The sequence below is a fragment of the Bos grunniens genome, chromosome 15, assembly GCF_055505025.1.
Source record: "Bos grunniens cultivar Pamir isolate PY7600 chromosome 15, Bosgru_T2T1.0, whole genome shotgun sequence".
Classification (NCBI taxonomy): domain Eukaryota; kingdom Metazoa; phylum Chordata; class Mammalia; order Artiodactyla; family Bovidae; genus Bos; species Bos grunniens.
The window spans coordinates 48,810,042-48,825,430 of NC_141179.1; the positions used below are offsets into that span (position 1 = coordinate 48,810,042).

General features: G+C 39.5%; 1 protein-coding gene across 1 annotated transcript; it reads right to left on the bottom strand.

Annotated features, from left to right (window-relative positions):
• Nucleotides 1-8,996: 8,996 nt before the first annotated feature.
• Nucleotides 8,997-9,935, bottom strand: LOC147357982 (olfactory receptor 51I2). The gene has a single exon (XM_086342012.1). The coding sequence runs from the start codon at nucleotides 9,933-9,935 to the stop codon at nucleotides 8,997-8,999; it is 939 nt and encodes a 312-aa protein (XP_086198138.1).
• Between the last annotated feature and the right edge of the window lie 5,454 nt (nucleotides 9,936-15,389).

Here is a 15,389-nt window from a genome sequence, read left to right on the forward strand (position 1 = left end):
AGAGAATAAAAGACAGAGCAGATGGTGTCTACACAGTTTAAACTGATGCATTCATGAAATCACTTGCGTTGGAAAAATACAGGCAAACTTCTTTTCTTCATAGTTCATGATCATCAAGTCATAGGCTGGGCTACTGTTTCTCTCAGTTTTATGGAATAAGGAAGATATTGACAAATGTTTAAATATATCAGTTAGTTTGCTATGTTTATATCAAACCTATATAGTTTTATCCACAATTTTCGTGTGCTTTAAAAGAATCAATGAATGAAATTATGTTAACTAGAATTCATAGATAGTTATTATAAAAGAACAGTGAGCGTTTAAGTTATCACTAGCTTTTTTGAAGTATTTACATTGTCCCTTGAAAATGCTGTTTAATTCAGACATGTCACTGAGTAATGAAAGCATTCCCCAGAGCTACTTTGAACTATAATGTGTGTTTGCTGAGAGGGGGGAAAAGGCAGTGGGACCTGGATGAAAATGATTGCCTCTTTACAGGAGGCAGAATTGCTGCAAAAAATAAACAAAGAAACCGTTTATTTGTGCAAAGGCACCAAGCAGTTCTGGTTTTTGGAAATATAATGAATTCTTCCCTAAATCTGCTACAGGTACAGTGCCATTCAGTCTTTGGGAAAGGATTGTTCCAAACAGAAATTTTCCACACCCTTAGTCATATATACTCTCAAAATATGCTTATTCTCATAGACACATTCCTGTACTTTCAAAACAGTCTCATCGTGGATCCCATTCATACTCTTTATAAAACATTCACACCTCTCTTTCTCTCACCAACTTACTCTTATTATACTAATATATACTTAATACTCCCTCTTGATCTTTATAATTTTTAATGCACATACCCTCTCAGGCTCATTCCTTCAGTCCATGTTGACATACATACAGTATTAATACCTGAATAACATTCAGGTGTATATGTAGATTTGTGTACTCATACAACAAATGCTTTGACCTACCTGCTCATATACTCCTTCTTACTCACTGATGTTCATCCCCTAATCCACCTAGACTCTCTTTTTACTCTCATGCATTGCATTTACTCACAATTTTTCTTACAGTAGCATTTATGTATTACTTATCCAATTCCTAGAGACTAACCCACAACTACTTCTCTGTAACAGTAATTATTTTTTTATTTGTCTTTATTCTCATGTTTTCAAAACTCTTCCAGATTCATATTTCATGATGGGTGAAGAAAGAAAGTTAGAAGCCTTTTCACCTGGTGGACATGTTTCAGGCTTCTAAGGCATCCTCCTTTGGGGGAGGAACTCCAGAAATATCTGCTACTATTTTCCCTTTACCTTCCTCTCTAGCCTCTAACAAAACAAGGCCAGAAAATAATGGCAGTGTCCTTTCTGATGCGAATGGAGGAACAAAGGAGCCCTAGGTACCTGAAAGTCACAGAGATGCTAGGATAGTTTGTAATGCAGTATTAACACCTTGGGAAAAACTCCTGAATTTGCTCTGGCAGGCTAGAACTCAGACCTTCCTGTGGTTCCCAGAAAATTAGGGGCCACTTCTCTATGTGATTGGTTACCTCCTCTGGTCTTAGGGATCAGTCCATGCATGCTCATCTCCCCTTCAGAACTGTGATTCCTTTGGGTATGGGACTGATTAAACTTCTCCATATCTTTTTTCTGTCCTATGACTAGAATTTTCATGCTTCTTATGCAGCCTTCTAGAAGGTAATGGAAAAAAATTCAAGAACTGAGCTAATGTAAAGAAAGAAAAGGAGAAGAAAACAGGCTTATTTTGTGCAGGGCAGAGACAAAGCCATTCTGGGTCTGGCTATCCTAGCTCTAGTGTTTATGGGAAAAAGGCTTCCTGACAATCCCAGGATCCCATTGTTTACTATATCCAGCAGCCACTGAATTTGTGGGTGGTGTAGATGCAGGCAAAGACAAAAAAATGTAGTTAGAGAAAAACCAATATTTATGGAGCATATGCTATGTGCCAGATACTCTGCAAGGAAATTTACAACTATTTACTCATTAATTCTTGGCAGAAGTGGAAACTAAGGCTCACTGATGATGATGGACAGGGAAGCTTGATGTGCTAGTCTATGGGGTCTCAAAGAATTGGACATGACTGAGCAACTGAACTGACTGACTGAAGGTTCAGTAAGGTGAGCTTGCCTCACAGAGTATGCAAGTAGCTGATAAAACCTCAAGTAAAGATATGTAAGACTCTAATATTGTACTCTGCATATAAGTTAAAAAGCAAGGTGACAATATACAGTTTTGACGTACTCCTTGATGTACTTGTGTATTTTGTCATCCTGCTTATTCCACTTGTGTGAGAAATGCCGGGCTGGATGAAGCACAAGCTGGAATCAAGATTGCCAAGAGAAATATCAATAACCTCAGATGTGCAGATGACACCACCCTTACGGCAGAAAGCAAAGAGGAACTAAAGAGCCTCTTGATGAAAGTGAAAGAGGAGAGTGAAAAAGCTGGCTTAAAACTCAACATTCAAAAAACAAAAGATCATGGCATCTGGTCCCATCACTTCATGGCAAATAGATGGGGAAATAGTGACAGACTTTATTTTCTTGGGCTGCAAAATCACTGCTGATGGTGACTGCAGGCATGAAATCAAAATATGCTTGCTCCTTGGAAGAAAAGCTATGACCACCCTAGATAGTACATTAAAAAGCAGAGACATTACTTGGCAGACAAAAGTCAGTCTAGTCAAAGCTGTGGTTTTCCGAGTAGTCATGTTTTGATGTGAGAAAGTGAAAGTGAAAGTCGCTCAGTCATGACCGACTCTTTGCATCCCCATGGACTATACAGTCCATGGAATTCTCCAGGCCAGGATACTGGAGTGGATAGCCTTCCTCCTCTCCCGGGGATCTTCCCAAGCCAGGAATCGAACCCAGGTCTCCCACATTGCAGGCAGATTCTTTAGCAGCTGAGCCACAAGGAAAGTCCAAGAATATTGGAGTGGACTATAAAGAAAGCTGAGCACTGGAGAATTGATGCTTTTGAACTGTGATGTTGGAGAAGACTCTTGAGAGTCCCTTTGACTGCAAGGAGATCAAATCAGTCAGTCCCAAAGGAAATCAGTCGTGAATATTCATTGGAAGGATTGAAGCTGAAACTCCAATACTTTGGTCACCTGATGTGAAGAATTGACTCATTGGAAAAGACCCTGATACTGGGAAAGATTGAAGGCAGGAGGAAGCAAAAGAGGGTGAGGTGGTTGGATGGCATCACCGACTCGATGGACATGAGTTTGAGCAAGCTCTGGGAGTTGGTGATAAACAGGGAAGCCTGGCATACTACAGTCCATGGGGTCACAAAGAGTCAGACATGATTGAGTGACTGAATTGAACTGAATATTGCACTGATGCCTTTGAAGCATTATGAAGTGTTGGGAAGGAAATTGGAAAAGAAAACGGAGGTACATATTTCTGGGTGGAGATTTCTTAGATACCCTTGAAGAGAGAGAGGGTTTCAAAAGGCAGATTCTGTGGCGGATTCATTTTGATATTTGGCAAAACTAATACAATTATGTAAAGTTTAAAAATAAAATAAAATTAAAAAAAATAAAAATAAAATGCATTTAAGTTCAAAAAAAAAAAAAAAAAGGCAGATTCACATGAGACAGTGATACAAAAAAACAAAAACAAAAACGAACACACCCTGTATTCAGTGCTGGACTCTATTTCTTCTGCTCTTGGAACCCAGAACCTTTTCTTCAACTGAAGATTTATAGGAACCAGAATGGTTTAGGGTAACAGTTCTTGGGCTGAGCATCAGGAGTCCTGTGATTTTACTGTGCTCTGGCATGCCCTGGCTGTGTGAGACAGAAAAATTTCTTTTTCTCTCTAGACCTCTGTGTCTTCTTCTTTATATCAATTTTTGTGGACATTTTGTAGTATCCTTTATGGCTCTGTTGTTCTGATGGGATTGGAGAGCTGTATAGAGAGTCTTATAAAGACCATAATTTTTTATCTATGTGATGGATAATAACAAGTTAGAAATGCTTGTCTATTCATGGCTCATCAAAAGTTTACCATTAACTGATTTTTCTTACTCTTTAATCTCCTTGGTGATCTTACATATTGTGTCTCAGAATTCATAAGATGAAAGCAAAGTTAGACCATGTGTGCTGGCTCAGCGGTTATCTGAGTTATAGAATTGGTGGTGACCACTTTGCTCCTGTTTTTCTGAACCTTTCTTGTGCCCTGAGTCCTGCTTTCCTTCTTCAACTTGCAACAGTGTTAGTGAATCATGCAAATATTAACCCCAAGGAAACTGCCTCTGGAAAGTGATAATCTGGAGAACTACAGTGAATCACCCAGAGTTACACAATCAGTTAGAGGCAGTGCCAGGACAAGAACCTCAAGTCCAGGGGCATTTCCACCTGCTCTGCTCACCCAGCTAAGATGCTACAATCTGATAACCTCCCCTCAGTCTCTCCCTCTTCTCACCCTATCCCTTTCCCAGTTAACCCTTACTTGGGGCAAGGTTAAGCCATTTCAGGACAGTCAGCTAGCTCACCCCTTTGTTGTTGTGTTAGTCGCTCAGTCGTGTCTGACTCTTTGCAACCCCATGGACGTGTAGCCCACCAGGCTCCTCTGTTTATGGGATTCTTTAGGCAAGAATACTGGAGTAGGTAGCCATTTCCTTCTTCAGGGCATTTTTTTCTGACCTAGAGATTGAACCCGGGTCTCCCCCCTAATTGGGTTCAGAACTCACCAGAAGACAGGCAGATGAGAGACACCCACAGAACAACATATTCTTCTATCTACTAAAGGGCATTCATGCTTGCCTCTTTTATATCTCATTCTAAGCCCCGAGAGAAAGAGCGATGATGCTGACTTTTTGTCTGAAAACTCATCAGGAAGGTTTTATTCTCTTGAGGTCTTTAATGACTACTGAGAATAAAGCATATACTCTTTTAGCTGAAAAATAACTCAACAATCTGCCAGACTGATTCTTACCCAATCCAAGACACTATCCACTGAAGGCTGGATAGGCACGTAAGACAGGAGCTCAATACCCTCTAAAAAATTCCAGAATTATGTGATATGCTGACCAAGCCCAAGAAAGAAGGTATAATCAAAAATGATTAAGATCACTTTTCTTTTCCTCTTAAATATATTGAAAACGCTAGTTCTTCCTTTACTTCTAGATGAAAAACAAGTTCCTTAATATTTCTGGTCACATTCAGATTATAAAATTTCCTCCAGTGAGTATCTGGACAACCCAGACTCATGTATAGCTTCCCTATAGCTCAGATGGTAAAGAATCTGCCTGCAATGTGGGAGACTGGGTTCAATGCCTGGGTGGGGAAGAGCCCCTGAAGAAGAGAATGGTTACCCATCTAGTATTCTTGCCTGGAAAAGTTCATGGACAGAGGAGCTTAGTGGGCTACAGTCCATGGGGTCACAAAGAGTCAGACATCACTAAGCAATAACAGACTCATGTAATAGTCGAATCTTCCAGTGTTCAGAATTGCAGTCTTTTATTTTCTGCTATCCTTCCCTTGCTAACAATGGTACCTGACTTCTCACCCAGAAAGGAGCCAGAAGGGAAATGGCAAGATTCATGATTCATTATGATTCAGTTACCTGATATCATGTTTCCTAGGTTTGTTAAATACTTAAAACAATACTTAAAGCTGATTCTTTCATTGGGTGCTTTCATTAATTATTTGAAGAAATTTCTTTCCATCTTTGACCTCTCCACTTGATTTTGATCTTGAAGAGACAGCAGTGAGTAGTCTTGAATCTTAGTTCCCTGCCTAGAAATTGGATTTAGGTGGCCTGGATGAAAACCAGGAATCCTAGCTGCTAGTCCACCAGCAGCTGGAGACTAGAAACAGTTTCCCTGGCTCTTGCCTCTTGTGAGAAATGAATTTCTCAAGGAAGCAAAAACTGCAAAAATAAGTACAAAGTTTATTATCAGAGATACAGCATAACATGTGGGAGAGCACACAGAGACATAGTTTGCTTATTTAAGACAAAATCAAGCCAAAAATACACAACCAGAGAGAAAGGATGTGAGTGTCCTTCATAATGAGGAAGATCGCAGTAAGAGGTGATTTAAATCACTTACATAGGGTAGTTCTCCCCGGTCTTTGTTTAAAAATGAAACTGTTAATTGCTCAGTCATGTCCAACTCCCTGAGACCCCATGAACTATAGTCCACCAGGCTCCTCTGTCCATGGAATTCTCCAGGCATGAAGAATTTTCAAGAATACTGGAATGGGTGGCCATTCCCTTCTCCAAGGGATCTTCCTGACCCAGGGATTGAACCTGGGTCTCCTGCACTGCAGGCAGATTTTTTACCACTTGAGCCACCAGGGAGTCCAGTTTTAGTCTATCTTTGCGCAATTATCTTGTTTTCTTTTTCACACCTGTCCTGCCCTAAGACCCTCCCCAATATGCTTGTGCAACTTTTTCCTAAGATGGATTCTACCACACAGACCTGTGGGAGTCTCGGCATCACGTGCCATGGGGCAGCAACCCCTCCTTTCTGTACCCTTTTTGCTGTCAGGGAAGTTTCCTTGATCTTAGGAAACTTCTGCATGTTATCTCTTTACTCCAGCAAAGCTCAGCGTTTGCCACTAGCTTTGTCCTTGGAATCTCTGAGGGAAAACAAAGCTTCAGTTGTACTCCAATTGACAAACACTAGTTGTCCAGCCCAGGAGTCCATCTATTTCCTACATCAATTTTAACTAATATATTTTTATGTGATTGCTTTTGACTCTGTCTACATCCCAGATCCCCTTTACATTCTTCTGGTCAGGATCTACAGCCACATCACACCAGCTCTCTCTAACATGTAGCCATTCAGGAAATAGGCAGCCTTTCTGTGTGAAACAAATGTCCTACCTCAAAACAGCAATAGTCTCCTACTCAATCCTGCTATCAGAACAGCAAGGTAACTTTCATTGCTCTATTTAAATTTCCAGGGGTAATAAGGAACTGATCTTCTGTGTCTCTTTCTCCCCACAACTTAGGGGACCTATGATTTCTGAGTAGAAACCTTGTGGAAACTCTCCTTTCATTCAGGGACAGTGGGATGCACCTCTGTATTCCTTTCTTTTGTATGAGGGGTGGGGGATGGGATAGCTCTTTCCAGGGGGTCTCTTCAGAAACCTTTATTTAAATCCTCTAATTTAACTCTTTTAAATCTTTGATTAGAACAGAGTTTCTTAACCTCAGCAGTGCTAACAGCTGAATACAAATGTGCTGATCTGAGTTCTGAATAAGTAAGGCATCACTGAACAAAATAGTGATAGCAATTTCTTTCAGCGTTTGGAAGCACTCACTTTCCAGCTCCTGCTTGGTTAGGGACCTATGGGGCACATGCAGGTGTGTACACACAGCCTGTTTACAGTGACCATAGATTATAGAGACATTTGTTGAGGAGGTTGAAAATGATAAGCCCTTATATTCTTAATAGAGAAAAAAATAATCCATTATATATGAGTATGTATGTAAATTTGTATATGTATTGCTTTAATGTTGCTGTTGTTTAGTCACTCAGTCGTGTCTGACTCTTATGACCCCATGGACTATAGGCCACCAGGCTTCTCTGTCCATGGGATTTACCAGGCAAGAATACTGGAATGGGTTGCCATTTCATTCACCAATGTATATGTATTATTTCTGACTAATAAATGTTGACCAATTTCCTAATTAACAGACTCATGGGGAGAAAGAAGTGTTTTTTCTGAGATAAGATGTATTTGTTTAAGCTATTAATATACGTTTTTAAGTAAGCTATTGATATCTAAGTAAATTATAAACTATAAACTCGTTTTGATATTTATTGGAAATTAAAAGACACTTATTCCTTGGAAGAAAAGCTATGACAAACCTAGATAGCCTATTAAAAAGAGAGACTTCACTTTGCCGACAAAGATCCATGTAGTCAGAGCTATGTTTTTTCCACTGGTCAAGTACAGATGGGAGAGTTGGACTATAAAGAAGGCTGTGTGCTGAAGAATTGATACTTTTGAACTGTAATGCTGGAGAATACTCTTGAGAGTGCCTTGGACAGCAAGGAGATCAAACCAGTCAATCCTAAAGGAAATCAACCATGAATATCCATTGGAAGGACTGATGCTGAAGCTGAAGCTCCAATAGTCTGGCCACCTGATGTGAAGAACCAACTCATTGGAAAAACCCCTGATGCTGTGAGAGACAGAGGGCAGGAGGAGAAGGGGATGACAGAGGATAAGATGGTTGGATGGCATAACCTACTGAAAGGACACAAGTTTGAGCAAACTCTAGCAGACTGTGAAAGACAGGGAGGCCTGGCATGCTGCAGTCCATGGGGTCACAAAGAGCAGGACATGACTCAGCAACTGAACAATGAACAACAAGTCTTTTTCTAGAGCCCACATTTAAGCAATGTCATATGATATTTATCTTTCCCAGTCTGGCATACCTCAAGAAGTTGTAATGCTAATAGTGATGTCAGTTAGAGAAGCAGTATTTGCAGTGGTTGGGTACAAACACTGGAGACAGACTAGTATTGAATCTCACTTGGATCATTATGTGAGTTACTTTGAACGATTTATTTCATTCTCTATACTTCATAAGATTGTTAGAAAGATTAAATGAATTAATGCAAAATAATTTAGAACTGAATCTGGCACTTTTAGGAAACAGATACTACAATTAGTATTATATTAGTAATAATTATTATTATAGAAAATGATTCCTAGCTTAATCTTCCTCTGCAAAGTTTTGTCTAATCACTCAATTGACTCCAATAGTTATCTTTCTATGAATGAAATTGATTTTTGTTAGATGTATTGTTACACATTTGTTCTGTCCTATACGTTTTGAATCTCCATTCCTGATCTTTTACTTCCCCCACCCCCCAGTAAATCTACCTTTGTGATGATAATTATGATGTTTAGGATAACAACATCAACAATGATGATAATAACAACACTGTGGGTGATAGTCTAGGACTACAATGATCATTATAGTTTAAAGCCAAACGTGGAAGTCACATTTTGATGTGGTGAAACATGTGAACAATGGCTCTACGGATCTCCTTTGTCTTGGCGCTATAAATGAGAGGGTTGAGCACAGGAGGCACGAAGAGGTAGATGTTGGACAAAAGGACATGTATGTAGCGTGGAATATTTTTCCCAAAGCGGTGCACCATGGAGACCCCAATCATTGGTACATAAAATGCAAGTACAGCCAAGATATGTGACACACATGTGTTGAGAGCTTTGAGGCGTTCCTCACGGGAGGCAATGGCCATGACTGAGTGCAGAATGAGCACATAGGAGAGGAAGATAAATAACAAGTCCATGCCAAACGTGGAAATAAGAACAAAGAGTCCATAGATGATATTGATTGTGATGTCAGCACAAGCCAGCTTCATCATGTCTGGGTGGAGGCAGTAGGAGTGGGAAAGGACATTGGACCTGCAGATAGGCAGCCTCTGGATGAGGAAGGGAAGAGGAAAAAGGGTGATGAAGCTCCGAGCAGTCACTGCTAAACCCATTCCAGTGATGACTTCGTTAGTGAGCACAGTGGCATAGCGCAAGGGATCACAAATGGCCACATAGCGGTCAAAGCTCATGGCCAGCAGAATGCCTGACTCCATCATGGAGAAGGAATGAATGAGGAACATCTGGATTAGGCAGGCATCAAAATCAATGGTGCGGGCATTGAGACAGAAGGTTCTGAGAACGGTAGGCAGTGTGGCCATGGACATGGCCATGTCGCTGAAAGACAGCATGGACAGGAAGTAGTACATGGGCTGATGCAGGCTGGGCTCCACTCTCACAGCTTGCAGGATCACTGTGTTGCCCCCAAGAGCCACAGCATACATCACACAGAGGGGTCCTGCTAGCCAGAATTGAGAGCTCTCCAGGCCAGGGATACCAGTCAGAAGGAAAAAGGCAGGGTGAGTGATATTGAACAACCCCATGGCAGGAGGAAACCAGAGAGCTTTTCAGGGTCAGACCTTCTGATTTAGTGATTTCTGAGAGCTGCACTTACTGGAAGAGGAGGAACCAGAGAGTAAAAGACAGAGCAGATGGTGTCTACACAGTTTAAACTGAGGCGTTCATGAAATCACTTGCGTTGGAAAAATACAGGCAAACTTCTTTTCTTCATAGTTCATGATCATCAAGTCATAGGCTGGGCTACTGTTTCCCTCTGTTTTATGGAATAAGGAAGATATTGACAAATGTTTAAATATATCAAGTCATAGGCTGGGCTACATATTCCCTTTGTTTTATGAAAGAAGGACAATATTGGCAAATACTTAGATGTGTCAATTAGTTACAAAGAAAATGTTCACACTATGGTATCTACAATTTTAATCACATCTTTGAATGGAAATAGGTTAATTAAACTTCATAGAGAACTATTACAAAATGACATTGGGAGTTTGACTCATTAGTAACTTTACAAGTATTTAAATTTTTCCTTCACAGTGTTGATTCTTACATGTCACTAATTAATGATAGCGTACCCCAGAGCTAGTCTGAACTATGATATATGTTTGGTTAGGGAGGAGACGGGCCAGTGGGACTTCGATGAAATTGACTGCCAGTGGATATCAGCTTTTTACTAGCAGAGCTGCTGCAAAAAAGCAACAAAGAAACCTTGTATTTATGCAAAGGTGTGAAGTTGTTCCTGTCTGGGGAAAATTTATGAATTCTCCTCTAAATCTGGTATAGGTATACTAACATTCAGGTTGTCTAAAGACCATAGTTTTTTTATTTATTTATTTATTTTTCTAATTTTATTTTATTTTTAAACTTTACATAATTGTATTAGTTTTGCCAAATATCAAAATGAATCCGCCACAGGTATACATGTGTCAAACATGGATGACTATGACATAGATTTAAAACTATGATCCTTACATCAGCTATATTCAATTAAAAAATAATTGAATATAGCTGATGTAAGGATCATAGTTTTAAATCTATGTCATAGTCATCCATGTTTAGATACGCTCATTTATTTATGGCTATAGTTTATGACTAACTGATTTATTTTTCTCTGGGGACTTTTGTATACTTTTTTATATATCCTGAGAACTTTTATATATCTTTTTCTCAGAATTAATAAAATGAGAACAAAGTTAGATCATGTGTGCTGGCTCAGCTGTTAGTCTGAGTCGTGGAATTGGTGGTGATCACTTCTCTCCTATTTTTCTGAAACTTTCTTGTGCCCAAGTCCTGCTTACCTTCCTCAACTTGCAGCAATGTTAGTGAATCATAGAAACATTGATCTCAAGGAATCTGACTCTGGAAAGGGACAGTCTAGAGAAGTATGGTGAATCACTCGGAGTTACATAAGCAGTTAGTGGCTGTTCCAGGATTAGAACCCCAAGTCAAAGGAGATATTCTGTTCACCCCCTTATTCTGTTCACTCAGCTAAGATACTGCCTCCACGCAGTGTCTCTCTCTTCTTCACCCTCCCCTTTTCCCAGTGTAACCCTTTCTTGGGGCAGGGTTAAACCCTTTCAGGACAGTCAGCTAGTTCACCCCTACTGGCTTTCAGAACTCACCAGAGAACAGAATGACAAGAGACATCCATGGAACAACACATTCTTCTCTCCATCTGCTCAAGTGCGTTCGTGCCTGCCTGTTTTATATCTCACTCTAAGCCCCAGGAGGAGAGCAGTGGTGCTGACTTTGTGCCTGAAAACTCGTTAGGAAGATTTTATTCTCTTGAGGACTTTCATGACTACTGACCATAAGCACTTTTAGCTGAAAAAGAACTCTGCAATCTGCCACACCAGTTCTCTCCCCAGTGCAAGACGCTGCTTGGTGAAGGCTGGGCAGGCATGTAAGACAGGAGCTCATTATCTTTAATGAAATCCCAGAATTATGTGACATATTGACCTAGCTGAACAAATAAGGTATAATCAGAAAATAACTAAGTTTTCTTATCCTGGTGAATTTATTGAAAATGCTTAGTTCTTTTTTAAAATTAATTTTTATTGGACTATAATTGATTTACAATGTTGTGTTGGTTTCTACTGCACAGGAAAGTGAATTAGTTTATATATATATATATATATATATATATATATATATATATATATATGTATGTATATATGCATGTATATATATATATATTGCCTCTCCTTTGGATTCCCTTCCTATTTAGGTCACCACAGAGCACTGAGCTATATAGTAGGTTCTCATTAGTTATCTGTTTTATACAAAGTATCAATAGTTCTTTGCCTTCACCTTTGTAGAACTATATATTCTTCTGATTAGAAGCGACACCACCACCATGAAAACTCTCTCTAAAATGTAGCCACCCAGGAAAGGGTTAACTTTCTTGTGTATAACTAATGCCCTACCTCAAAATGGCAATAGTCTTCTATTTAGTCCTGCTATCTGAAGAGTGAGATGGCTTTTATCACACTACTTAAATTTTCAAGTGTAATAAGAAACGAGTCTGCTATGTCTCTTTTCCCCTACAACTCAGAGGACACATGCTCCTGAGTAGAATCTTTGAGGAAACTCTCTTTTTATTCAAGAACAGTGGGATGTACCTCCATATCCCTTTCTCTTGCATGTAGGATGTAGGATGTGGGATGGGAGACAGCTCTTTCCAATGATTCTCGTCAGAAATCTTTGTTTAGATCCTCTAATTCATAACTCTTTTACACCTTTGATTAGGGCAGAGTTTAGAGGATAAAACGTCTGCCCACAATGCGGGAGACCTGGGTTCAATCCCTGGGTAGGGAAGATCCCCTGGAGAAGGAAATGGCAACCCACTCCAGTACTCTTGCCTGGAAAATCCCATGGACGGAGGAACCTGATAGGCTATAGTCCACGGGGTCGCAAAGAGTCGGACACGACTGAGCAACTTCACTTCACTTCACTTCTCAACCTCAGCAGTGTTAACAATTTGTTGTGAATAATTCTTTATTGTGATGTGATGTCTTGTGCATTGTAAGAATTCTAGCAGTATCACTGGCCTTCACCTAACAGATGCTCCCAATATGCCCCCAATATGACAATAAAAGATGCCACCAGGCTTTGACAAGTGTGCCATGAAGTACAAAAGAACTTTTGGTTGAGAACCACTGAATTTTGCAAAGGAGTGTATAAGTCAGCTAACTGGTTCTATGAAAATCAAAATTTCCCATGATTGTTCATTAAAAATATAATAGCCATTATCTTCACATGTGAACCAGTCTAAGATACACAGGATCCATTTAAAAATTCTGTGTCATGTACAAAGCATCTCAAACTCTTAGCACATTAGAATTTCTCATCTCAAAAGTGTGGTTTGTGCATGAATTAGAAAAGAATTTCCAGACATGAGGCAGAATGAGAGGTGAATAGAGCTTATTAGAGAGAGAGATGCTGTTAGAACAGTGGGCTGTCTCAAAGGAAAGCAGACCCCTTTCAAGGGCTACTAGCCAATTTTTATAGCCTCAAGACAAAATTCCTCCAGGAACAGTGGCATTAGGTGATTGGTTAGGATGCTATAGAGTGGGTATTTTACTTAATATGGTGTCAGAGAGTTGGCTGGGGTAAGTCAGGGGGCTTGGTAATTGTTGCTATGGGGCTTGGTCAGTTCTGGAGAATTTTGTCCTGTAACTTTGGTAAAGGGTTCCACATCTGTGGCCTTAGTACAAGGTTCCCCACCTGTGACCTTGGTGTAGGGTTCAACAATAATCTCTCAGCTCAAATCCTTATTACATTTCTTTCTTTCTTTTTTAACTGAACCTCTTGCAGATTTTCAAACAAATATGCCATTTCATGACGTTGTGCTTCTGTATTTGGTCTTTATCATGTCCTCTGCTGGGAATTTTTACCACCTAAAACATTTCCTAGTGAACCCTACAGCTGTAAGAACCTTACCTGGTTATTTAATTATTTTCCTAATTTCTTGTGCTTTTTTGTGATTGTTTATGAACTTGACATTTCCCTATTTCTGGTTTTATCAAATGCTACTGAAACTTTACATAAATCACGCATTTTGTGTCTTCAGTTCAGTTTGGTTCAGTCGCTCAGTCGTGTCTGACTATTTGTGACCCCAGGAATCGCAGCACACCGGGCCTCCCTGTCCATCACCAACTCCCAGAGTTTACTCAGATTCATGTCCATGGAGTCGGTGATGCCATCTAGCCATCTCATCCTCTGTCGTCCCCTTCTCCTCCTGCCCCCAATCCCTCCCAGCATCAGGGTCTTTTCCAATGAGTCAACTCTTTGCATGAAGTGTCTTCCTCATTACATTATCCTCAATACCTAGCTCAGGGCCTGGGGCTTTTTTGACCCTTAGCAAGAATGAATAGAGAAAATTATTTTCAGCTTCATAGTCACAGAAACTATGTCTTATCCAGAGTCTCGCTTGACTTCACATGATGTAGACATTTAGAAATTGATTTTGGAATGGAGTCAGTCCATGACAGTGTACATAATCACAGAAATAGCTAAAGGTTTCCTCACAAATAAGCAGTTTTTTAAACATGTAACCTAAGATAGAGTCATCCACATTCAGTGCCATTCATGAGTTTTCAAAATTTCTCTAAAAAGAAGTTGAGGGAAATTTCTAAGGTGAAGAAATAATATGGAATGCACAACTAACCATTTTAAGGATATTAAGTGGTATTTGGCCTCTTTTAACCCAGAGTTTGACTCTTCTTCTGGTACCAGTTATTTCCTCCTAAATACTGCCTACCTCTTAACATTACCAGGAATGTTTTAGGTACTGTTAATGAATTTATTCACAATTTCCTCAGACTATCATCACAAAACTCAATATGGGGACTATAAAAAAGGAAGGAGTCTGGTTACTCTTGTTTCCCCACAGTATATATTGGGTACTCAATTTATTTGTTAAAATATAAAATTAATGAATAAATAAATTAGCCAAATACCATTTTTAAGTAGCAAGTATATGCTTAGACTTGATTAAATTTTTAGATTATGATGTATGAATCCTGTATCTATATTAGTTATAAATTGATATGTAACAAATTACCAAAAAAAAAAAAAAACCCTCAGTAGCTTAATACATATTAACTCATTAAGTTATGAACTTTGTGTCTTATTTATGAAGGACCAGTGATTGGCTCAGTTGAGTGGTTCCAGCTAAGATTCTCTCATGAGGTTACAGTCAAACTGCTGGTTAGGGCTCCAGTTCATGAAGAATTGACTAGGTCTGGAAGACCCTCCCCCAAGTTAACATGGGTATTGGCAGGAGGCTTCAGTACCTAGTTGCTTAACCCTCTCCACAGGACGGTCTGTGATATACCTTCCTCCAGAATGAGACAAGATGGATGGTGCAATCTTTATCTCTAATCTGAAAGATGGATGATGTGATGTTACATCTGCTCATTAAAAAAAAAAAATCTAGTTTTTGTTTCACACATGATCATTTACTTCTTATTTTATTA